This window comes from Podarcis liolepis, assembly GCF_965112155.1.
Source record: "Podarcis liolepis genome assembly, chromosome: 15".
Taxonomy (NCBI): Eukaryota; Metazoa; Chordata; class Lepidosauria; order Squamata; family Lacertidae; genus Podarcis; species Podarcis liolepis.
In genome coordinates this window covers 2,786,097-2,812,536 of record NC_139566.1, presented here as the reverse complement: position 1 = coordinate 2,812,536, position 26,440 = coordinate 2,786,097, and the positions used below count along the sequence as shown (strand labels likewise).

The 26,440-nt window shown below is 47.6% G+C and overlaps 1 protein-coding gene and 1 long non-coding RNA gene across 4 annotated transcripts in view; both read right to left on the bottom strand.

Annotated features, from left to right (window-relative positions):
- RORC (RAR related orphan receptor C) overlaps nucleotides 1-26,440 on the bottom strand; it is a 93,624-nt gene that overhangs the window by 43,381 nt on the left and 23,803 nt on the right. For 2 of the 3 annotated variants that reach the window (XM_083477187.1, XM_083477186.1), the window contains exon 2: nucleotides 9,903-9,932. In XM_083477187.1, the coding sequence (XP_083333313.1) occupies nucleotides 9,903-9,921 (19 nt within the window). In that variant the 5' untranslated portion in view covers nucleotides 9,922-9,932. Of the gene's footprint in view, nucleotides 1-2,458; nucleotides 2,582-9,902; nucleotides 9,933-26,440 lie in introns of those variants that run through there. The other variant, XM_083477188.1, reaches the window with a different exon arrangement.
- On the bottom strand, nucleotides 5,066-9,259 carry LOC310694454. Its single transcript, XR_014519719.1, has 2 exons — nucleotides 7,146-9,259; nucleotides 5,066-6,989 (listed from the first exon to the last, which is right to left on the bottom strand). It is a non-coding gene; the product is annotated as an uncharacterized lncRNA (long non-coding RNA).

Below are 26,440 nucleotides of genomic sequence, written 5' to 3'. Positions count from 1 at the left end.
TTCTGTGTGAACCAGTTTGAATTCAATCTGATTAACAAGGCAACCAAGCACAGGTTGCAGCCAAACAGGATCAGACAAATGTAAAACACGGTTTATATATAAGCTATACATACAATTCAGATTTCTCGCCAAATCCCTACTCTACAGCCTCCAGGAATGTAGGCAAGAAATTCAGCATTGCACACAATGATCAGCTCACCAGCAATATTAGCATTATTATTGTTTTGAAGGCGGTTCCTTGAGCAACACAGCCCTTAAATTAGGAAAGCCACAACTTTGGCTCTGCTCAGGGATTGGGCCTTTGGGGGTCCCATAAAAAAACATGATTGTTCCATGTGGTGGATATGTACATAACCAAAAAGTTTGGGGGAAAATATAATATAATGAAGAACCTGTTTAAATGGGTATTTCAAAAAATCCTTACATGTATAATAGGGACAGCTGTCCCAAAGAGAGTGATCAAACTATTTATGTCTGTGATATCGGCAGCTAGAATATTATATGCACAGAATTGGGAAGAAGAGGCAGTTCCAACAAAGGAAGAGTGGTTTTTGAAAGCAATGGACTATGCAGAAACAGCAAAATTTAGAGATCAAAATGACCAACTCTTCATAGAGGACTTTTGTGGACTATATATATCTCTCTCTCACCGAAGAATGGATGCTTTTGAATTCTGGTGATGGAGGAGACTCTTGAGAGTCCCATGGACTGCAAGAAGATCAAACCTCTCCATTCTGAAGGAAATCAGCCCTGAGTGTTCACTGGAAGGACAGATCCTGAAGAGTGGTTTTTGAAAGCAATGGACTATGCAGAAACAGCAAAATTTAGAGATCAAAATGACCAACTCTTCATAGAGGACTTTTGTGGACTATATATATATCTCTCTCACCGAAGAATGGATGCTTTTGAATTCTGGTGATGGAGGAGACTCTTGAGAGTCCCATGGACTGCAAGAAGATCAAACCTCTCCATTCTGAAGGAAATCAGCCCTGAGTGTTCACTGGAAGGACAGATCCTGAAGAGTGGTTTTTGAAAGCAATGGACTATGCAGAAACAGCAAAATTTAGAGATCAAAATGACCAACTCTTCATAGAGGACTTTTGTGGACTATATATATCTCTCTCTCACCGAAGAATGGATGCTTTTGAATTCTGGTGATGGAGGAGACTCTTGAGAGTCCCATGGACTGCAAGAAGATCAAACCTCTCCATTCTGAAGGAAATCAGCCCTGAGTGTTCACTGGAAGGACAGATCCTGAAGAGTGGTTTTTGAAAGCAATGGACTATGCAGAAACAGCAAAATTTAGAGATCAAAATGACCAACTCTTCATAGAGGACTTTTGTGGACTATATATATCTCTCTCTCACCGAAGAATGGATGCTTTTGAATTCTGGTGATGGAGGAGACTCTTGAGAGTCCCATGGACTGCAAGAAGATCAAACCTCTCCATTCTGAAGGAAATCAGCCCTGAGTGTTCACTGGAAGGACAGATCCTGAAGCTGAGGCTCCAAGACTTTGGCCACCTCATGAGAAGAGAAGACTCCCTGGAAAAGACCCTGATGTTGGGAAAGATGGAGGGCACAAGGGGAAGGGGACGACAGAGGACAAGATGGTTGGACAGTGTTCTCGAAGCGACCAGCATGAGTTTGACCAAACTGCGGGAGGCAGTGGAAGACAGGAGTGCCTGGCGTGCTCTGGTCCAGGGGGTCAGGAAGAGTCGGACACAACTAAATGACTATACACACACACACACACACACACACACACACATATATATACAGTGGTACCTCAGGTTAAGTACTTAATTCGTTCCGGAGGTCCGTTCTTAACCTCTAACAGTTCTTAACCTGAAGCACCACTTTAGCTAATGGGGCCTCTTGCCGCCACTGCACGATTTCTGTTCTCATCCTGAAGCAAAGTTCTTAACCCGAGGTACTATTTCTGGGTTAGCGGAGTCTGTAACCTGAAGCGTATGTGGACTATATATATATAGTGGCGAGGTACCACTATATATATATATAGAGAGAGAGAGAGAGAGAGAGACAGTCAAATCGTTGGCAGTATTTGAGATAAAAGCAGGGAAGAAAAATGATAAAATAACAACTTCAATAGAGAAACATTTTTTGTGATAGACAAAGATATAATGCAGTAGAAAAGGTGTGAGGAAAAACACTGTGGAGGTGAAGGTGAGAAAGTCAACTTAGGAAACAATGCGTTTGATTTGAAGGTTACCGCGAAAACCTTTGAAAAATTCAGTGCAAATACACACACACACAGCCCGATTGTTCTGGGCTCTGGAGCTGACTTTAAAGCCACAGGTGGCATCTTGCAGCCTTGCCTCCGCTCAGTTATGGGTTTCTGGGGGTCTCATGAAACACCCCATTGCTCGGGCGCCGGCTGTAAGCCAACAGGTGGCCCCAAGCAGTCGCTTCGCCTCCCCCAACCTCTCCCCACATACCTCGCATGGTGAAGACGGCTTGTGGGGAAGGGGACTGGCAGCGGTTTGGTTCTGCAACACCTGTTCGTCTCTGGGCATCAGCTGCAACGAGCGAGAAGCGCTTCTGGGGAGTGTGCGTGCGTGTGTGTGGAGTCAGATTTCCTTTTTTAAAAAAGGCAGCAACATCAGCAGACTGACAGGTGATGCAGCACCCCACAGACTGGCGCTCCCAACGGCCAATCAGAAACTCCGGTTGTAATTTTTTTGGGGGGGGGGGATAAGAGAGCAAGAGGCAGCAGTGAGTTGGAAAGTTCCAAACCCACAAAAGGCCAAAGAGAAAGGCAGAGAGAAGATAAAAAGCCACAAGAAAAGTTTCCGTTGGGGGGGGGGAAACGTGGATGGATGAGAGGGTCTGAGGCGGGAGATGGTGAGCGCAGAAAACTCTGAGGCTGGAATGTGGCTTTCTGTTTCAAGGGGAAAGTCACGTCAAGGGTTGGCCGTGATGGCAACGTCGTCCCTGGAATGGCCAAAGGTACCACACTCCGCCTCAGGTTGTTTAAGGGTTAAAAATCAGTGCCCAGATTTGGGCCTGGAAACAAGTAAGCAACTGGCAAAAATCGGAGCAGAATCGGCGTGATATGGCCCAAAATGCCTGGTTCCAAAGGCTGGATCAGGCCGGAGATGCAATGCTCTAGCACCTTGTTCCCACAGTGACTGTGATGGCCAACATCCGATTCAGAGACTGAACCGGAGGAATCCCAGCCTGCACAGGAGTCCCCGCCTCCAGGGCCGGCTGAGCTGGGGCAGGGCCTTTATTCTGAGGCGCCTGCACCTGTGCCGGATCCTCAGGAGCAGGCACCAGGTGAATCCACTCTGGCTCCAGAGGTGGTTGAGGACTCAGTGCCTACAGGTGAGTCTCCCCCTGGGCCCAGCAACCCTTCAGCCTCTCCTGAACTGCAGAGGCTCAGGGCAGAGAGGCGAAGGGAACTGGTTTCTCCCAGGAGGAGTGCTTGCCTTAAGGCCAGGAGAGGCGGGTCTCCTGGGGGCCAGGACCGCCCCTGGCCTCAGAGAAGATAAAGGCCAGTCAGCCCGGTCCCAGGTTTCGGAAGCAACGTCGTTGTTGAGTACCTGTTCCTGCCCGGACCCAGACCTGACCCTCCAGTGTTCCTGTCCCCGCCCGGCTTCCTGCTTCGGACCTCACCCCGCTCCTTGTGAACTGTTTCCAGGCTATTTATTAGTGACCCAGGACCGGACTTTGACTACGCCAACGGTAACCTTTCCCCTGGGACCAGCACAGTGACTTAACATGGTTCCCCCCAAAAACTTGCAAGCAGCACTCGAGCACAACGGCTGAACTCCTGCAGTTTCGAGCAAGAGGTCTTCAGACCTGGGACCCCTTCGGACACCACTGACAGCGTGCGCACAGTTGACGTGGCTAAAACCAAGCATTTCGGATGCGCAGTGTACAGCCGTTTCTGGAGTGTCAAGAAAGGACTCCAAATATGGAAGTAAAGAAGGAGCAGGAGAAGAAGGAGAAAGGAAGTGTGTGGCTGCCCATTTAGGGAGATTACTCCCCACAAATAGCACCCCAACAGCACATCTGTCCAGCACTCAGATCAGAAAGGAAAACGTTACTGGTGGTACCAGTTTTTCTCCCTCCCTCATGACACTTGAACTCATGAACACGCAATGGATCACAGGTGGTACCTGGTGCCAGGAAGACCAGCAAAAATGAATAAAACATATACTAATAAGTGCTGGAGATGTAAGAAACAAAACGGAACCTTCTACCATATGTGGTGGACATGCCCCAAAATTGGGAAATTTTGGAGCATGATCCACCAAGAAATAAAGAAAATCATATAGTAAAAGGCAGGAGGCATTCCTTTTAGGAATTTTAAATGATGATATTCAAAAAGACAAAACTAAATTTTTCTTAGACACGACGTCTGCAGCAAGAATCCTGGTGGCTAAATATTGGAAAGGAATCAGTTACCCACTAGGGGAGAATGGTTGTGTAAGCTTTCAGAATATTTAGAATTAGCCAAATTGACAGATATAACAAGACAAAAACCAAAAAGTGAAGTGAAAAAGGAACTGGAGTGTCTAAATGAATACCTTAAAAGCTAAGGTTCGAGGGTAGAAATCTGGCCGAGTCTGGAATAACCTTGTGAAGTGAAAGGATAAGAAAGAGGGATTTATATCTAGATGCTAGGATAGAGATGATCAGGAAAACAGGAAGACACAATGAGAGTTAAAGGAGGTGCGGTGGGATTGGTGGAAGTCAATGTTTGTTTTTCCTTTTAGTGTTTATATTAGTAACTTGTAAGGTATGGATTTGGGTTTTTTTGTATGCTGGTTTTTGTGTTTTGTGTATTGTTATTTTTAGTGTTGTTGTGTGGAAAATACTAATAAAATTTACTATTAAAAAAATGGGGAAAAAGAACATGCAATGGATGTTGCAAGATTCAGGGATGATGGACTAGATGGGTCCCCTCTGGCCTGCAGGATCTTCAGAGGTTCTTATGGAACCTCCAGGTCCAGAGGAAGTCTATCTCCATTCCTTGGTTCTTTGGGGCCCCTGAACATATGGAGAGCTCTGCTGGATCAAGCGGTGGGCCATCTAGCCCAGGGTCCTGTGCTCACAGTGGCCAACCAGATGTCCATTATGCAAAACCCACACCGGGATTTGAGTACAAGAGGTCCTCTCCCCTCCTGCGGTTTCCATAAGCATGACTGCCTCCAACTGTGAGGGCAGAACATAGAAATTGTGGCTAATAGCCATCGGTGAGGGTGAAAGAGGAGAGCGCAAAATGTGGTCTGAAGCTCAACATCAAAAAAACGAAGATCATGGCCACTGGTCCCATCACCTCCTGGCAAATAGAAGGGGAAGAAATGGAGGCAGTGAGAGATTTTACTTTCTTGGGCTCCATGATCACTGCAGATGGTGACAGGAGTCATGAAATTAAAAGATGCCTGCTTCTTGGGAGAAAAGCAATGACAAACCTAGACAGCATCTTAAAAAGTAGAGACATTACCTTGCCAACAAAGGTCCGTATAGTAAAAGCTCTGCTTTTTCCCCAGTAGTAATGTATGGAAGTGAGAGCTGGACCATAAAAAAGGCTGATCGCCGAAGAATGGATGCTTTTGAATTCTGGTGCTGGAGGAGACTCTTGAGAGTCCCATGGACTGCAAGAAGATCCAACCTCTCCATTCTGAAGGAAATCAGCCCTGAGTGCTCACTGGAAGGACAGATCCTGAAGCTGAGGCTCCAATACTTTGGCCACCTCATGAGAAGAGAAGACTCCCTGGAAAAGACCCTGATGTTGGGAAAGATGGAGGGCACAAGGAGAAGGGGATGATAGAGGACGAGATGGTGGGACAGTGTTCTCGAAGCTACCAGCATGAGTTTGTCCAAACTGCGGGAGGCAGTGGAAGACGGGAGTGCCTGGTGTGCTCTGGTCCAGGGGGTCACGAAGAGGCGGACACGACTAAATGACAACAAAGCCCTCTCCTCCACAAGTTTGTCCATCCACCCAACATGGCAGCCATGGCTACATTTGGCCATGGTGAGAACAAGAGGCTAGACAAGGTGGGCCTCCAAGCTCAAGGCCTGCACCCTTGTTTTGACACATCTGACGTGGCCGACCCACCTCGCCCTCCCTGTTTATCGAGGTCAAACACCCCCCTCTCCCACCGCAAAGCACGACGTCAGGAAGGGACGCCCTCTGTTTCCCGAGATGGAGCCCCGCTCAGCGCTTGGGCGAGCCCAACCGCATCCCGTCGTGCAGAGAACCGTGGTGCTGATCTGCGTCCCACAGCGACAGGAAGGGGCCCACCACACAGATCTTGTTCCAGGCACCAAATAAGAGGGGGAAATACGCCAATGTCCCCATTTCTCTCCCCTACCAGCCCCAACCCACAGAGGCACCGGAGGTGGAAAGAAAGTAGGTCCTGGGGCGTCAAGAGAAAAGCAACTGAGCACAAGGCGCCACAATAGAATGAGGTACGACAAGGGCCCACGGGCACGACCTTGTTGGCGTTGGCTGGACTGTGGCTCCTGGCAACCAGCAGGACTAGTGGTCTGAATAGACAGTTCCAAGCTAGACGAGCCAATGGACTCAAATTCCCATCATCCTTGACCTTTGGCCATGTTCATAGGTGCCATCTCCTTGGCGCCCTGGGTGCCCGAGTGTCAGGGAAGTGCCATAGGCTCAGAGGCGAGAAATAGAAGGGCAGGTGTGTTACAGGGAGCCTCCGAAAATCTTGCAAAGCAGTTCCTCTTCCGGGGAGGAGGAAAGCCCCACCTCCAGTGGGGAAGAGGAGCAAGGACCAGAGGATGCTGCTGGGAGCTTTAACTCCGCTTCTGGGCAAGCCGGACAGGAGGGAAACACGCCCTTGCCATCGCCCATCCTGCGCAGTAGTTTGGGGCACAGAGAGGGGAGGAGACAGCTGGGGGTAAGGAAACTCTTATGTTGGGGGAGGTCCCAAAAAAAGACCACTCCCGGATTCTGCTAGCGATTGAGCCAGACATGAGCTTTGGGGCTCTTTACTGTCAGTGGCATAGCGTGGGGGGTGCAGGGGGGGCTGGCAGCACCGGGCGCAACATCTGGGGGTTAGGGTTAGGGGGCGCAAATCCACGGGTTAGGGGGCGCAAATTACTTGCCTTGCCCCGGGTGCTGACAACCCACGCTACGCCACTGTTTACTGTAAATAGTTTGCAGCAAAATAAAGCCTGCAAAACACAGGTCGGAGTCCTGCCTGGTTACTCCCGAGCAACCGCAACAGCACCTGACACTGAGCACCCACAAATTCCCCATGAAGGGTCCGGGCACCCACAAATACCCATGCCCCTAAACTGGCCTCAAAACCAATCTCTGTATGATGCGGTCCTCTTATCCTAAACAAAAAGAGGCCTAAAAAGATTGATAAGAGAATTCTCAGTGTATCGCCAGAGAGAACACCTGGTCGTAAACTATCAGAAAACCAAAGTTATGGTTTTCTCAAGAAAATAGAAGCCCCACAGTTGGCACATGAACAATCAGCCAATCGAACAGGTCAAAGCTTTCAAATATTTGGGCCTTATCTTCCAGTCCACGGGGTCATGGGCAGCACACCAAAAATGTGCAAAAGAAAATCATCCCAAAGTGCCAAGACTTTGACTCGCTTTTTCCATGAAAAAGGGTGGCAAACATATACCATCAGCCCTAGAAGTCTTCCAAGCTAAACCCCTGGCACAGCTACTATACAGGGTTCAAATTTGGACTGGTGAACCACCTTAGCACTTTGGAAGCTGTTCAATCAAAGTTCCTAACTTTTATTTTTTCTGTACCGCCAAGCGTCCCAAATGCATTGTTGAAACTGGAGGCAAGTCTCCCTTCAGTAGAAGTACGGACTTGGCAAAGAACTCTTAACTTCTGGCCCTGCCTAAACTCAAATCCCCCTTGTTTACTATCCCTAGTACTTCAAGACTCCCATAAAAGTGCCTGGCTTAAAACCGTCTATCAAAAACTTCACTCTTGTGTCCTATCCCCACAACACCTACTCACTATGGGCCCCACTAAAGCAAACAGTCTAACTGGTCAATGTCTAAAAGATATCGAGCATCAGAACAACCTGGCCGCTATAAGGAAATTCTGCCCTTGGTATGTTCATTTTCCACCTCTCCATTTTGATTCTCTGGCCCCATATCTGCACAAATGTATTATCCCAAAATACAGACGTGCTTTTACACTTGCAAGACTGGATGTTTTGCCATCTGCGGTGCTTGAGGGTCGATTCCAAAAGATCCCACCTGAGAAACGTCTTTGCCCCTGTGGAGATGGCAGCACCGAAACACCGGCACATGTCCTCCTGTCTTGTACTCTCTACAAAGACCTGAGGAACGAGATCCTCACCCCACTCGCACTAACCATCCCAGGGCGCTCAACCACTGCCACAATGTCCTTTCTTCTATCAGATCAAAATGAGCAGATCACAGCAAAGGTTGCGAGGTTCATAGCAGGGGCCATCAGAATAAGGGCCACTAACTGATGGCTGATTCAGGACTTTAAATTGTGCTCTTTTATCAAATTTCCTTTTCTGCGTATACTGTAATGTTTTACTGTTGCTATGGCCATTGGCTAATGCGAATAAAGTTTTATCAACTCAACTCGGTGCCAGGTTCGCAGTACCCATGCCCCTGGGCACCCACAGTCGTGGGGCCAAGTTAGTACTCCTGGCCATGTTGGCTAGGGCTGATGGGAACTGGAGTCCAGGAACACTGGTGGTCCAACCATCCTCGCTGGCCATGTTTGCAGCGGCCGATGGGAGCTGGAGTCAAAGAACGCCATTGAACTACATCTCCCATCAGCTTCAGTCGGTGTAGCCAACAGGCAGGGATGATGGGCGTTGTAGTTCTATGATGTTTGTGGACTCCAGCTCTCATCAGCCCCAGACATTCTGGCCAACTCTCAAGGATATTGGGAGCTGTAGTTCAGCAATAGCCAGAGGACCATAGGTTTGGGAAGGCTGCACCCTAATGTATTTGACAAATACACAGAGGAATGGGCCATAGATGGTCGCCAAGCCACGACAGCTGAATGGAGCCTCCATGTGCAGTGACACTTTACCTGCAAAGGCCAGTTACTGAAGGCCAGTCCCTGGCACTTCCAGACAGGGGACATCCTGGTCTGAAATACTGGAGAGCCTCTGCCTGTCAGTGTAGGGAGTCCTGATCTAGATGGGACAATGGCCTTGGCTTGGTGTGAGACATCTCTCTGTGTCACTAATGGATTTCAAGACCTGCTTGCGAGATCCTTTAAAGGTGCTGACCTTTAAAGCCCTAAACGGCTTTGGTCCAGCATACCTGAAGGAGCGTCTCCACCCCCTTCGTTCTGCCCAGACACTGAGTTCCAGCTCCAAGGGCCTTCTGGTGATTCCCTCACTGTAAGAAGCCAAGTTACAGGGAAGCAGGCAGAGGGCCTTCTTGGTGGTGGCGCCCGCCCTGTGGAATGCCCTCCCACCAGGTGTCAAAGAGAAAAATAGCTACCAAACTTTTAGAAGACATCTGAAGGCAGCCCTGTTTAGGGAAGCTTTTAATGTTTAATAGGTTATTATATTTTAGTGTTTTGTTGGAAGCTGCCCAGAGTGGCTGGGGAAACGATAATTCTTATTATTATCCCAGGACGCTGTTCTTTTTAAAGCATTTGAGTGTTGCATTTGCAGCTGCCTATCATTAACTCGCAAAGGAGCCCACCAGTTGTTGCAAAGTGCTTAGCAGCTGGCAGGAAGATACAGGGCACTTTCTAAGTGCTTACGTTCTCCGCTGTAGTTAACCTGGTGTTGAGTAGTGGGTACTTTGCACTTGCCCAGAGATCGGGGTGAGCTGAGGGGCAGGAAAAATCTGGTAATTTCATGGACTTTCCTTTTTCAAAAAAGCTACCGTCCTCCTACCAAACCCAACAAATAATGAAATCCTACTCACACGTGTGCGTCTTCTTCATTGCTGCTGACCCTGCGAATCAAGAAGAGGGCAAGTTAAGATGGGTTCATTCGTTTTCAGGAAATAAGTAAATGAGACCAAATACAAACCAATGGTCCAACGCAGTGTAACCTGCCTGCCTGCCTGCTTGCCTGGTGAAATATCTTCACCCACAGCCCCGGCCTGCTATTGGCCAAGCTGCTGTGATGTCACGGAATGTTTGGCAAGCCATGAAAAAGGTTGGCTACGGAATTAAAGCAAACACTCCACCTGCTCAGAGCGACTGGGAAAGTTTGGCTGGAAAGAACTTTGCCAAAGGGAAACGAGACGGGGTGGTGGAAAGGAGGGAGAGAAGGGCATGGTGAGGTGAGGTACGGTGCCCAGATATTAAGGAGGAAGCAGAGCTAGGGGGTAGCAACAAAGAGGCAAAGTGGCCGAGAAACCAAGAGGTAAGGACAGAAAAGGGCAGAGGTCTGTGGAAGAGGGAAGTCAAGAGTTTGGTATTTTGATGTATCAAAATTGCTTTTTCAGGGAGCAGAAAATACCAGTTTTTAAGGCTCCATATTAGGGACGCGGGTGTGGGACTTGCCTAGGACTTGCCGAGCAGAAGGTCAGCGGTACGAATCCCCGCGACGGGATGAGCTCCCGTTGCTCGGTCCCTGCTCCTGCCCACCTAGCAGTTCAAAAGCACGTCAAAGTGCAAGTAGATAAAAAGGTACCGCTCCGGCGGGAACGTAAACGGTGTTTCTGTGCGCTGCTCTGGTTCGCCAGAAGCAGCTTAGTCATGCTGGCCACATGACCCGGAAGCTGTACGCCGGCTCCCTCGGCCAATAAAGCGAGATGAGCGCCCAACCCCAGAATCGGCCACGACTGGACCTAATGGTCGGGGGTCCCTTTACCTTTACCTTAGGCTCCATATTACCACTAGTTTGCAAGATGGGAGCAGCCTCCACTGATCTAAGGGCAGATGGGAAAGTTAGGATGGTATAATTCAGAATGGGTTCAAGTCAAGTGCTTTCTTGTCTTAGCACAACAAATCCCTTTTAGGGCATAGCCCCGAAAAGTGTGAGGTGGGAGACTGATTAACAGAAAGTTGGGATGGTAGGATTTGTCTGTTTCAGTTGTTGCAGTTTCTTAAATTCCCTTCTCCACATTCCCAAATCAGTTTTTGACTTCTTTTTTTAAAAAAAAATCCTAATGAAAATTCTTCAGCATTTTAGTGCGAATCTCCCCCCAATGCACAGATTTTTACACACTGTCTTGACAAACAGACACATTTTGGCAAGCAATATCTCCTAATACAATGCACCCCCCCCTATTATTTCCACAGACGTATTCGTTTTATGAACTTTCCACTAATACAAGGCATTTTTAAAACGTTATCCTCACAGTTCTATTCCTTTCACCCCCTTGCATGCATTTTTGCAAACTCTGACCGAAGAACTCCATTGCAAAATTCAGATTAGCAGAAATTTCAGCGGATGTCTGCTTCAAGGTTACACCGTTTCTGAAATTTGCAAATTTCATAAATTCGATGTTAAATGCAAACTGAATCAATTTTTCCTCCCATCCCTAATGGGAAGCTGTCTGACACCCCTCAAGCAAATCAGGATGAATTCCCAGCAAACATCTGGATTTCTATTTGACAGTAAACATTCTCAAAAAGTGTTGCAGTTTTGCACTTTGGCCACAAGAGGGAGCACCCAAACAACCTGGTGGTGAGGAGAGTTAAAATAACTTCTTCGATCGAGAGAATCAAACCGATCAATTGCTTTTTGATAAAACCCTGGAGTTTCGCTGCAGCACGCTTTGTCCTTCGCATTGGAGCAACGGTTCTCAAACGCTCCCCCAACCCCCGGCACAGACCAATTGAAAATTGTTGAGAGTTTTGCTGGATCAGTTAAATAATTTTCCTGCCAGGTGCAGGAATTTTAATTCTCTGTGCTAGACGTGGTGTGATTTTTCAATTGCATTCCTTACTGCTCCTTTTATTTATTATTTATTATTTTTATTTATTATATTGCATTACAATTTGAATTCCAGTTTTAAGATTTACTATTCACAGAATCACAGAATTGCAGAGTTGGAATTATTGATTATTTTTGCTACTTCCACAACATTTGCACCCCGACTTTTCCTCCAAGGAGCTCAGGGTGGTGTACAGAATTCTCCCCCTTTTCCGCCACATCCTAACAACCACCCTGTGAGGCAGGCCAGGCTGAGAGAGCAAGACAGGCCCCAGGTCACCCGCAGACTCCGTACTGCAATGCAATAAACTATAATGTACAAGATGGGCACGATGGGGGTGGAGACGCTCCTTCAGGTATACTGGGCCGAAGCCGTTTATTATAGTTCACAGGGAAAATTGGAATTCAAATTGTAAAAGTCCATGTACTAGCCTCCTGGCTCTCGGAATCTAGATAGACTGTCCTTGAACCTGGAGGTTCAAGAGAACTTTAGAAGAGCTCAAGGGAAGCTCGCAAGCAGAACCGGAGGGGAGCAGCAACGCTCCTTATTGCGACTCCCAACAACTTGTACTCTTTTGAGTTGCACTGCCTCCGACCGTGGAGGAAAACATAGCCATTGTGGCTAGTAGCCACTCTCTGCTTCTGACGAAGGGCGGTACAGAAATCTAACTAATAATCCTCTTTCAAAGCCATCCAGGCAGCAGTAGGGAGTTCCGCAGATTACCCTTTTTTTTCGCTCCATAAGACGCACCTAGTTTTTAGAGGGGGAATTCAAGAAAAAAAATATTTTTAAAGGGAGTGCTGAGCAGAGCCTGTATCCATCCCAGGCTCTGCTCACGCTCCCTTTCACGAGCCGCGTGGAGCGTGCGTGTGGCTCTTGCAGGCTTTTCTCTGAGGAAGGAGAAGGGCTGCCCATCACTGATGGGCTGCCCTTCTCCCTCCTCAGGAAAAAGCCCGCAACTGCTGCGCGGAGCATGTGTGCGGCTCTTGGGGGCTTTTCCCGCCTGCCTCCCGCCTGCATTCGCTCCATAAGATGCACACACATTTCCCCTTACTTTTTAGGCAGGAAAAAGTGTGTCTTATGGAGCAAAAAATACAGTATCTGTTATGCCCCGCTCTGAAAAAGTCTGTCCTTGCAATTCTTGCAATCGCTTTCCACGGTTTTGTACATCTCTTCCACGTTACTCACCTTTTCTTAACTCCATCAGAGGCGAACACCTGTGGACTGCCAGGGGCTGCCGGACTCCAACTCCCATCAGGCCTGCAGATCACCACTGCCAACAAACAAGGACAATGGGACTTGGGAGTCCTGCAGCAACTGGGGGGTGGGGACAAAGGTGCCCCACGACTAAGCTGCCCCGAAGGTTGTCGCTATTCCCTATAGGGGGCTGGCTGCAACCCCTCGATCATTTCGGCCACCCTTTCCTTCAAAGCCGCGCTGCGTACGTGTGGCAGTGAAATCCCCGTACCGTTGATGAGCTAATTGGAAGATCCTCTGCGGTAGCTAAGCCACGTCTAAGCCGCTTTACCCTTTCTGTTCTTCATCTTCACTCCTTTATCTCTGGGTCTATTTATAATTGGGCCAGGATGCACTCTGCACATTGCAAAACAGGAGCGCCACTCTCCCACCCCACTCCGCCTCCGAGAAACTCAGCTCTCCCGCTTTATTTTATTTTTTTGAGCAAGTTGCTAGTCCTTAAGGGTGCAGAGCTATCCCGCAAAAAGAATAATAATAATAATAATAATAATAATATTTTTTATTTATATCCCGCCCTCCCCAGCCGAAGCCGGGCTCAGGGTGGCTAACAACAATAAAATAATACAACATTCTAAAATCATTCCATTATAAAATTAATTCAAATCAAATGGATGGCAACCATTGGGCTAGAGTTCTGTGAGGATTACCAAAGGAGGGGGTCAGGCTGTGCCCTGGCCAAAGGCCTGGTGGAGCAGCTCCATCTTGCAGGCCCTGCGGAAAGATGTCAAGTCCCGCAGGGCCCTGGTCTCTTGTGACAGAGCGTTCCACCAAGTCGGGGCCACAGCCGAAAAAGCCCTGGCTCTGGTTGAGGCCAGCCTAACCTCTCTGTGGCCTTAATAGTAATAAAAAAAAATTAATAAAAAACTGGGGGAGCAGGGCATCACGCACCCGCGATCTGGCACAGAACTAGCCTTCCTGAGAAACCTAGCCAGGTTTCATTTTCAGAAAAGAAACAGAGGCCTCCGTGGTTCTAGTCCTTGTGACCGCTTTGCAAGGACAGCACCCGCCGAAGTCTCAGGGGCGTTTTGCAGTGGCGGCTGGGTAGGTGTGGAGAGAGACGCAGGACTGACAGGGGTGGGAATGCAATTCCTGCATCTTTTGGACCTTTTCCTTTGTATTTATTTAGCCCAATTTTCTGCCTGTGGGGCAGCGGTTTAAAAAGATCTGAAAAACAGCAGCACAGTTGCACAAAAACCCCAAACTGTTTAAAGACACCCCTTCCTCTCCTCTAGTCAAAAAATCAATCAATCCCTTAATTACAGTCAATAACCATAATGCGAGTCACAAGTGTAGAATGGATAGCGAGCCGGTCCTCTGGTCATAACCGTGAGATCGGGAAACTCGCTTTTCAAACCTTAGGGTCACTGCAAACTGGTGTTGGTCTTCTGCCAGTGTATTCTGTAAGATCCCATTGCCACAATCTCAGCGCATTAGTGGTACAGCTGTACAGTGGTAACCTCGGGTTACATATGCTTCAGGTTACAGCCTCTGCTAACCCAGAAATAGTACCTCAGGTTAAGAACTTTGCTTCAGGATGAGAACAGAAATTGTGCTCCAGTGGCATCAGGAGGACCCATTAGCTAAAGTGGTGCTTCAGGTTAAGAACAGTTTCAGGTTTAGAACGGACCTCCAGAATGAATTAAGTACTTAACCCGAGGTACCACTGTACTTTGGTTTTCGAACAGCTTAGTTCCCGAACGTTTTGGCTCCTGAACTGTTCCGGTTTGCAAACTATTTTCAGAAGCCAAATGTCCAGCTTGGTTTCCAAATGTTTTGGAAGTCAAACGGACTTCCGGAACGGACTCCATTCAACTTCCAAGATACAACTGTACACAGATAATGGACTGTCCACACATCTTTCTAATTTCTTAGTTGTTCTGAGGTGCTTTCCCAACAGCAACACATTTTTGCTGTCCAAAAGGGGCACTCTTGCACTCTAGCGCAAGAGATTTAAACTGGAAGATTTGTGATATAAAAAGATACAGGATTTCAGCAGGTTACAGGCTGGGAAACCACTGGAAATGAAACAGGATCGGCCCCCAAAAAACCATTCTCCGAGGAGTTCCAGGCAGTGTACAGACTTATCCTCCTCCCCCTTTTATCCTCACGATAACCCTGCGAGTTCAAGGTCACACACCCAGCGGGATTTGAACCCGCGTCTCTCCCAGGGTTCTCTGAACACTACACCACCGCCGGCTGCTTTGAACTGGGGTTTCTTTTGCCAATACAGTCGTACCTCGGAAGCCGAGCGGAATTCGTTCCGCAGGTCCGTTTGACTTCCAAAGCGTTCGGAAACCAAAGCGCGGCTTCCGATTGGCTGCAACCGATTGGCGGCGTTTGGGAGCCGAAACGTTCGATTCCCAAGGCGTTCGGCTTCCAAGGTATGACTGTAATTTAACCGTGTTATTCTTTCCATCAACCGCTTTGAGGTTTTATCGCCACATCTCGTAAGATAAATAAATTAAACACATCTGGCATGTTCTAGCATTCTGTTTCTCCCCACCTGAACTTTTTATTTTTCATAAGAAAAACAGCAAAGGTTTGTTTGCCTTTAGTTTCTGTTTGCTTCCTTTGCCCCTGAACTTCGATTTCTCTGAAGAAACTGCAAAATCCATCAGTTTTTGGGTGGAGAGGAGTTCTCTTCTCCTAGCAGCCAGCTTTCATAATAACTAAAACGCTGCCAGAACTTCGAAGGTCCTTCTCTGACAAACTGGTACCATGAAGTATAGCAAACACAGCCCTTGTGGAAACATTTAAATATATAAAAAAAGGATTGGCACAAGGCCGAAGCACGAAGACTCTTTTGCAACTGAACGGCAGAGCTTTAGAAAGCACATGATTAAAAAAGAAAAATGAAAATAAAGGACAACCTCTCATGTTATAAAACGGCTAAAGATTTGCCTTCTCTACAAAGAGCAGCCTGCGACAAGAACTTGCTATGTTATTTTGCACATATTGCCTAAACGTCCAGGCTGGGGTGGGATATTCCATTATTTATACGTATGCTGTTGCGATACGTTGAAATAATTTTATAGAGAGGGAGGGTGGGGAGGAAAATCAAACCAGAAGGAGACGGGAAGAAGAGGAGGAGGAGGAAAAAAGGAACTCTACAGATCCAGGGGCGAAGATGGTCATTTTGCAAGCACTGCCTAAACACCCAACTTCTGGGTTTGAGGAGTGATCTGCACGGTGTTGTTGCATGTTGAAATAATTTAATAGAAAGAAATGGAGGAAGGAAAATCAAAGCAGGAAGGGACAGGAAGAATATGCGCACTGCCTAAACACCCAACTTCTGGGTTTAAGCATTGATCCGCATAGTGTTGTTGTCGTATATTGAAATCATTTAATAGAAAGAAACGGAGGAAGGAAAATCAAAGCAGAAAGAGAGGAGGGGAGGGAGGGGAAAAGAGGAACCGCACGGATCCGAGAGCGAAAAGCGAGTCCCCGTTCCTTCCCCTCCGCCAAATCCCTCTCCCTCTCTTTCCACGGATGAGGTTTAAATAAGGAAGTGAGCCGGTCGCTAGGGGAGCCTGCAGCCAGATGAGAGAGCTGTCCTCACGCGAACCCGGCCGTTACATAACTCAGCTACCAAGCCTTGGCAAGCAGCCAGGCCCCAGCGGGTGGAAGCTTCTCCAGCAAGCCGAGCCGAGCCAACGCCAGCTGGGGAGTGCCTCTCGCCTTCTCCACCCCGCTTGCAGCCCTGTACAGGCCAGGAAGGGGAGAGGGAGAGGGAGAAGGGGGAGGCTGTCGAGAAACGGCTGCAAAAAGAGGTGGCAAGGATAAGGGACTTGGCCCCTGTGATCCGTGCAACAGCATAGCGGTCAACTTTCAGATTTGAAAAGAAGGGATCAGTCTACGGGATATCTAACAATCCGGGATAGCAGCGGGAAGCAGCACTGGAATAAGGGAATTTCCCACAAAAAAAGGGACGGTTGACAGCTATGTGAAACAGTCACCTCCCGACTCAATTATGGCAACTCGCTCTCCGTGGGGCTGCCCTTGAAGCTGACCCAGAAACTCCAGTGGGTGCAGAATGCTGCGGCGAGACTCCTTACGGGGTCCTCGCCACTGGATCACATTCACCCGGTGCTTTACCAGCTGCACTGGCTCCCGGTGGAGTACAGGATCAGGTTTAAGGTGCTGGTTTTGACCTTTAAAGCCCTATACAGCCTAGGACCCTCAGACCTATGGGACCGCCTCTCCTGGTATGCCCCACGGAGGACCTTACGGTCTTCAAATAAAAACATCCTGAAGGTCCCAGGCCACAGATAGGTTAGGCTGGCCTCAACCAGAGCCAGGGCTTTTTCGGCCGTGGCCCCGATCTGGCGGAACGCTCTGTCCCAAGAGACTAGGGCCCTGCGGGACTTGGCATCTTTCCGCAGGGCCTGCAAGATGGAGCTGTTCCACCAGGCCTTTGGCCAAGGCACAGTCTGACCCCCTCCTTTGGCAATCCTCACAGAACTCTAGCCCAATGGTTGCCATTAATCTGACTCTGAATTGATTTTTGAATGAATTGATTTTAGAATGCAATTCAATTAATTGATTGTGATTTTATGTAAATTGTGTTATTTTTACTGTTGTTAGCCGCTCTGAGCCCAGCTTCGGCTGGGGAGGGCGGGATATAAATCAATTATCATTATTATTCTTATTAAAATCACGCACAGAAAAACAACAACCACACTCTCCCTACCACCTCTCCAAATCTCTCTCTCCGCTCCCCAGAAGGCTTTCACAGTGCAGCACTCCGAACACCCAGCTCTCAAGCGTGGCAACAGACACCACTGACTCAGGCCCCGAAGCGGGGCAGGTGGGGCAAACGGGAATCGATCGCCTGGCACGGGGCTGCGGCCGGTTCTGGGGTGGAGCAGCCCACCAGCCAGTTTCCATTTATACATTTGGAAGCGAGGAGGGATGGGAGGGATAGGCACCCATAAATCCGCGCTAAATTTGGGAAAGTCGGCAGAGGGGAATAATAATAATAAAAATATATATTTTTTAATTTATACCCCACCCTTCTTGGTTCAAAAACCGGGCTCAGGGCGGTTAACAACAAATTTGAAACAATTATAAAAGCAGCATAAAATACAGTCTAAAAACATGAATAACAATAAAATTCAAAAATCAAAAATCAATTACATAATCCCCAGGGCTAGCTGGCTGAATTGGTCCTACTTGGGCCAGCGAGGAGACCAGGGGAGAATTAACTGTGGGGTCTCAGATCTTCATAAAAGAGGAGGGGGAGGCAGAAACATGGTCTCATGGGACAGAGCATTCCGCCAGGACAGTTGATACAGTGGACCCTCGAGTTACATACCCCTCTGGATACACAACTTTCAGGTTGCGAACGCAGTAAACCCGGAAGTGTATACAGTCATAGGTAAAGGTAAAGGGACCCCTGACCGTTAGGTCCAGTCGTGACCGACTCTGGGGTTGTGGCGCTCATCTCGCTTTATTGGCCGAGGGAGCCGGTGTACAGCTTCGGGGTCATGTGGCCAGCAGGACTAAGCCGCTTCTGGCGAACCAGAGCAGCGCACGGAAACGTCGTTTACCTTCCCACTGGAGCGGTACCTATTTACAGTCATACCTTGGGTTAAATATGCTTCAGGTTGAGCGTTTTCAGGTTACGCTCCACGACGGCCCAGAAGTAACGGAACAGGTTACTTCCGGGTTTTGCCGCTCGCGCATGTGCAGATGTTCAAAATAATGTCACGCATGCGTGGAAGCGGCGAAACGGCGCATGCGCAGAAGCACAGTCGCGTGTTACGTTCTACTCAGGATGCGGACGGGGCTCCGGAATGGATCCCGTTCACATCCAGAGGTACCACTGTACTTCTGGGTTTCGCCATGCACACATGCACAGAAGTGCCCTATCATGCTGTGCATGTGCGCAGAAGCGGCACCTCCAGTTACGGACTTTTCAGGTTAAGTATGGCCCCCTGGTAGGAATTTAATTCATATCCGGAGGGTCCACTGTACAGTCCTACCTCGGGTTGAATATGCTTAATGTTGAGCACGTTCAAGTTGCGCTCCGTGGAAACCCGGATGTAACAGAGCACCTTACTTCCGGGTTTTGCCGCTCGCACATGCGCAGACGTTCAAAATGACGTCACGTGCATGCGCAGAAGCAGCAAAAAGCGACGTGTGCATGCGCAGACGTGCCGTCTCTATTTACATTTGCTTCTGGATGTGAACAGGGCTCCGGAACAGATCCCTTTCCAATCCCGAGATACCACTGTAATTGTAGGAGGAGAAGCAGCTTGGAGTGATCTAGACTAGAGAAGCAGCAGGGAGAAGCCTGCTTAACCCTCTCCCCGCCTGTCGCTTTTCCATCGCAACCCTCCCCTGAGCTCCTCTTCACGCTCTTTTTTGAGCCCCAGAGACATTGTCTGTTCCAGGTTTGGGAATCTCTTGAGCAAGCCCCCCATCTGCAAGCCCCCTTCCCTTGGTGAGTGTTCCTGCTTCCTGCCACCATCACCAGCTCCTCCTCTTGGCTATGTACCCATTTTCTTGGAAGGCAAGCAGCCGCTGAAGAAATAGACATGGCATCTACTACTCCATCTTCCTCTCCCCCACCGCCACTGTTTGGGCCAGAGCGAGAGGCAGGTGAGGAAGCAAGCAGGTCGCCATGTTGGAGAGGAGGGACAGGTCCAGGGAGACGGGAGATGTGGGCCCATGAGTGATGCCCGGCTGGGTTGACTCGCATGGCGCCAGTCCTGCCTGCAAGGGAGAAAGGAGCTTGGGGAGTAGAATTGCAAAGGGGCTGGACACAACTGGGCGGGGGACCCTCTCCGGTCAGACTTCCCCATCAGAAATCCCTTAGCCCTCTTTGCCACTTGCTGAAGGGAGAAACGAATGAGACTGGGACAAGTTTGCAGCAGAAAACCACTCGGCAGGGGAAGGGTTAAGCTCCTATAGAAAACATCTGAAAGCAGTTTTTTATGTCTAATGTTTTTGTATCTGCTGGAAGCCACTCATAGTAGCTGGGGTAACTCAGCCAGGTGAGTAGGGCACAAATAATAATAATAACAACATTATAATTATTCCGCCCCCGTTGCTACTTTGCTCTTAAAAAGGTAAAGGTACTCCTGCCCGTACGGGCCAGTCTGGACAGACTCTAGGGTGGTGCGCTCTTTTCACTCTAGAGGACGGGAGCCAGCGCTGTCTGCAGACACTTCCGGGTCACGTGACCAGCGTGACAAGCTGCATCTGGCGAGCCAGAGCCGCACACGGAAACGCCGTTTACCTTCCCGCTGGTAAGCAGTCCCTATTCATCTACTTGCACCCGGGGGTGCTTTTGAACTGCTAGGTTGGCAGGCGCTGGGACCGAGCAACGGGAGCGCACCCCGCCGTGGGGATTCGAACCGCCGGCCACGCGATCGGCAAGTCCTAGGCGCTGAGGTTTTACCCACAGTGCCACCCGCGTCCCCAAATTTGCTCTTACAAATTGCCAAAAAAAAAATCTTTTTAGAAGAGGATTTTCTTTGTCTCCAAGGTAAAGTCCAGCCATCTAGTTAATTTCGAGGGGTGTCATACTTTCCTTCTAATGTGTTCTGCTTTTGCTCCCAGATTATGCTGTCCTCTCCTGGTGGGGGCAGCACTCTGCACATGGCTTTGAGCACTCCGCACACAGCCCCAAACCCTTTCCCAAAGCCTGGGGGGAGTCTGCTCTCCCTCTGCATCGTATTTCCCCTCTTTTCCAAAGCAAACCGTGCCGTAAGAGACACCTCCTCCCTAAGGCCCTAAGGATGTCAGACTATCCTCCCCCAGGGCCAGGGCCTTTTCAGTGATGGCTCCAACCTGGTAGAATGCTCTGTCCTAGGAGACCAGGGCCCTGCAGGATTGAATCTCCTTCTGTCAGGCCTGTAAGACAGAGCTATTCCACCTGGCCTTTAATTTGAATTCAGCCTGATCTTTTATTCCCCTTCCTTCCCTCCCCCTCCCCTTTTTATGAAGATTACCCGCTCTGGGATCCCACAGCTAATTCTCCCCTGGTCTCCTCGCTGGCCCAAATAGGACTTATTTAGCCCTGGTACCATCTAATGTTTATTGGATGGATTTCCCCCCTAAATTGATTTTTGAATTCCGAACTTATTATTCACGTTTTATACTGTATTTATGTTGTTTTGTTGTTGCATCAATTAAGTGTTTTAAATTTGTTGTTAGCCGCCCTGAGCCCGGTTTTCTGAACCGGGAAGGGCAAGGTATAAATAAAAATTTATTATTATTATTATGTTCTGAATATATCCAGAAACAAAGCAGGACATTTTGTGGAATTTATTGAGGCGAGGGCGGGCAGGAATCGGGAATATTCCTAGTATTCCCCCCCTCGCCCCGAAGCGATACAGAGATTCCCAAACAGATGTAACCACCCCACCCACCTCCCCGCTCCCAGGTTTGGAGTTTCCTGGAATTACCACATCAGGATTTCGTGGGGACACAGAAATCATTCCATGGGGTTTTCCCCTTCCTCTCCCCCTAATTCCCGTTTTATTTCCCCTCCTCTTCTAAAAGTTTCCACTTCCTTCAACGCTCCTTCCTTCCAGAGACTTTATTTGTTGTTCTCCCTCCACGTAAAAATAAGTACAGGGGTGTCTTGGTTCTCAAACGCCTTGGTACTCAAACAACTTGGAACCCAAACACTGCAAACCCGAAAGTACAGTCATACCTTGGGTTACAGCCGCTTCAGGTTGCGCATTTTCAGGTTATGGATGCACTGAAACCTGGAAGTACTGGAACAGGGAATGGCAGATGAAGCTGATTGACTGTATGGGACTGGCAGAAATGACTAGCAGAATCCGTGACCAGGGAGAAGAGTCGGCAGAAGAAGACCGGAAAAAATTTAAGGACTATTTACAAAAATATTGCAAAATTAAGGAATGTTGAATGATGTTGGACTGAAATTAAGTGGTTTCAAGCTGTAGTTATGATAAAATGGCTTTCTTTTTCTTTTTTAAAGCAAGAATTTAAAGTTATAACAATTTAAGATGTTGGAGAGAAAATAAGGTGTTTCTTCTTTCTTTTTCTTTCTTTTTAAGCTGTAATGCTTTGAGATAAGGATTTGCTGTATAAATAATTTGAACTGGAATACAAGAAGGGGAGGTGGTATGAGGAGGTCGGGGAAATATGTTATGAGAAAATAAGTTTTGAAATTTATGTGTTTTTAATATTTTTATGTTTGCTTTTTGCTTTTTGTTTGTAAAAAATTGGAAACTTTAATAAATATTTTTTTTTTTTAAAAAAAGGAAGTACCGGAACAGGTTACTTCTGGGTTTCGGCGCTCGCACATGCACAGAAGCACTAAATTGCGCTTTGCGCATGCGCAGAAGCGCCGAATCGTGACCTGCGCGTGTGTAGACGCGGCGCTGCAGGTTGTGAACTTGCATGTTCAGATCATGGGTACATAGCCCAGATCACGCACAGATCATGTTCGCAACCCCAGCGTCCACTGTAAGTGTTCCGGTTTGTGAACTTTTTCCGGAAGTCGAATGTGCTCCATTTTGAGTGCCGCACTTCCGTTTTGAGTGTTACGCGGAGGTCTGTCTGTTTTTGCTATTTATTTTGTGTTTTTGCGGCTCTTTTTCTTTTGTTTTTGTGACTGTGTGGAACCCAGTTCAGCTACTGATCGATCGATTGTGTGACTGCAGTACATTGTTTATTGCTTTCATTTTATGGATCAATGGTCTCGTTAGATAGTAAAATTCATGTTAAATTGTTGTTTTGGGGGTTGTTTTTAAAAGTCTGGAATGGATTAATCCATTTTGCATTACTTTCTTTGGGGAAGCGTGCCTTGGTTTTGGAATGCTTTGGTTTTGGAACGGACTTCCAGAACGGATAAAGTTTGAGAATCAAGGTACCACTGTAAAAATCAGTGGGTCGGAGACCTATAGATGCTCCTTTGATAGGCAGAGAAACATCACCCCATTGGCCTAGAAACTCTTCCAGCTAAGGACTAAGGGAACTTGCTGGAAGCTTCTGTTCCCTCCCTCCCATTGGCTGAGCTGATGTGACCTCACGGAATGTTTCACAAGCATTCTGACCAACCAGCAGTCAGTATGGAAATGGGTGGTTGGACTCCAACTCCCATCAGGCCCTGCCAGCATGGCCAATGGTCAAGGATGTTGGGAGTTGTAGTCCAGCAACATCGAACCTAAATCTTCCTGAATCTTTCAACATCCAGATTCTCTGGATATTCGCAACTGAATATTCATGACTGAATATTCTGCTTTCTGTGGCTGGTGTGTGTGTGTATTATTTCTTTATTGAATTTATATATCACTTTTCCTATAAAAAAGGCGCTCAAGCGGGGATCACATGGTTCCTCCAACTCCCCCTTTTATCCTCACAACAGCCCTGTGAGGTAAGTTAAACCAAGAGGCAGTGGTCAAGCTTGCAAAAATTTATCACTTGCCCGACAATAAATGCTGGAAATGTAAAGAAACAGAAGGTACATTCTTTCACCTTTGGTGGACGTGCCCAAGGATTAAGGCGTTCTGGGAGATGATATACAATGAAATGAAAAAGGTATTTAAATATACCTTCCTGAAGAAACCAGAGGCCTTTCTCCTGGGCATAGTCGGCCAATTGGTGCTAAAGAAGGATAGAACTTTCTTTATGTATGCAACAACAGCAGCAAGAATACTCATCGCGAAGTATTGGAAGACCCAGGAGCTACCCACACTGGAAGAATGGCAGATGAAAGTGATGGACTACATGGAACTGGCAGAAATGACTGGCAGAATTTGTGACCAGGGAGAAGAGTCGGTGGAAGAAGATTGGAAGAAATTTAAAGACCACTTGCAGAAGCACTGTAAAATTAAGGAATGTTAAAATGATGTCTGATTAAAAAGAAGTGGTATTGGTTAAAAGACTTTTAAGAAAATGTAAATGGGGATTGATAAAGGATAAATGCTAGAGGGTAAGGATTTGCTGAATTTAATATTTGAACTGGAATACAAAATGGGAGGTGTGAGGAGGTCAAGAAACTAGTGAATGAAGTATAAGAGATGAAAATATTAACCTATTTTCTGTTTTGCTTTTTTGGTTGTTTTTTCTTTTTTCTTTTCTTCCTTTCTTCTGCTAATTGTTGTTTATTGGGTATTATTTATATGTTTTGTTCTCGTATGTTTTTATTCTTGAAGTTCTTCTTATGTTTAAATTCTGAAACTTTTTATTGTCTGTGAAACTTTAATAAACATTATTTTTTAAAAAATAAAAATAAATAAAAATAAACCAAGAGGCAGTGACTGGCCCAAGTTAACACCCAGTGCGCTGCATGTGGCTGAGCGAGGATTCGAACCCTGGACTGCCAGGTTCCAGTCCAATGCTCTTACCTGATTTTTATCATATATATATTTATACACTGCTAGTTTGGAGAAAGGGAAACCCCTCAAAGAGAGATAAAATTACCACCAAGAAAAACAATTTAAGATGTCGGAAAGGTTAAAGCAATAACAGACCGAACACAGATTTAAACTCTTGCTAATTTTCTAGAACTTCCAAGACACGTATTACAATCCTTTGAAACAGGCAACCCCAAACTCGGCCCTCCAGATGTTTTGGGACTACAACTCTCATCATCCCTAGCTAACGGTGGTCAGGGATGATGGGAACTGTAGTCCCAAAACATCTGGAGGGCCGAGTTTGCGGCTGCCTGCTTTAAAACATACAAAAAAAAAAACACAATATACTGCAGCAGATTAAAATTCCCACCAGCATTTCTAAGCCTCTGGGTAGGCTTGCCTAAACAAGGATGTTTTTAGCAGGTGCTGAAAGGAATACAACAAAAACAACTGCTTGGTATCAAGTGGCAGGGAGTTCCAAAGTGCAGCCACGTTAAAAGATCAATTTCTTTCAAATATGGAACAGGCATTACGTGACACCTGAGGACATGCCAATTCAACTGACTGAAGGAGTCGAGTGGGCGTTTATGGGGTGAGGCAATCTCGTAGGTCCCAAGCTGTCGAGTGCTTTATAGTCTAATACAGGCTTCTTCAACCTCGGCCCTCCAGATGTTTTTTGGCCTACAACTCCCATGATCCCTAGCTAGCAGGACCAGTGGTCAGGGATGATGGGAATTGTAGCCTCAAAACATCTGGATGGCCGGATAATTAGAAGGTACTTGAAAGTATCAAATAGGCCTAGGATTAGAATAGGAATGTTGTATAGTAATATGGATTTAAACTAGTAAGAAGAGAGATGAAGATAGTCAATGGAAAGAGTTAATTGTATTGGAAAGATGATCTTGGAGAACTGCCATAAAGGTGTCACAATGAAATTCAGTTAGGGGGGATTTGAGGAAGTCAGATAACAATGAAAGTTAATTTGGATTTAAGAAGTAATAAGTGTTTTTGTTTTTTATTTTTAGTATTGTAATGTATTCTGTTTTGTGTCTTTTATATGTTCTATTTGTTATAAAGGTAAAGGTAAAGGGAACCCTGACCATTAGGTCCAGTCGTGGCTGACTCTGGGGTTGCGGCGCTCATCTCGCTTTACTGGCCAAGGGAGCCGGCGTACAGCTTCCGGGTCATGTGGCCAGCAGGACTAGGCCACTTCTGGTGAACCAGAGCAGCGCACGGAAACGCCATTTACCTTCCCGCTGGAGCGGTACCTATTTATCTACTTGCACTTTGATGTGCTTTTGAAGTGCTAGGTTGGCAGGAGCAGGGACTGAGCAACGGGAGCTCACCCCGTCGCGGGGATTCGAACCGCCGACCTTCTGATTGGCAAGTCCTAGGCTCTGTGGTTTAACCCACAGCACCACCCATGTCCCTATATTTGTTAGAAATGTGGAAAATTAATAAACTTTTTTGAAAAACAAACAAACATCTGGAGGGCTGTATTTGAAGAAGCTTGGTCTAATAGTACCTGGCCCAGTAACAAACTGGGAACCAGCGCAGACCTCGGAGCGCAGGTGAGATACATAAACCCGGCCTCACTCCCGTCAGCAATTGTGCTGCAGCATTCTGCGCCAGCTGCAGCTTCTCAGATCGGGTGCGGGGGAAGCCCCACGTAGAGAGCATTGCGGCAATCTATCGTCCCACCCGCAGCTCACAACAAGGGCATTACACACACACACAAACACATTCCATCCGTGGAGACGGTTTGGGCTTTGGCACGGACGCGCCCAGGTGTGCCAACGCCAGGCGGCACGCCCTCCCCTGTGCAAGGAGATTATGTAACGCCCTGATGCGAGGCATGCGCCTCCGCCCAAGTCACGCACCCTGCCAGATCTGCTTACTTCATCCCGGCTCCGGCCCCCGGGCACACAGCAGGGCAACAATTAGATGAGCCGCCCTCGGGTGCTTGGCCAGCTGTTG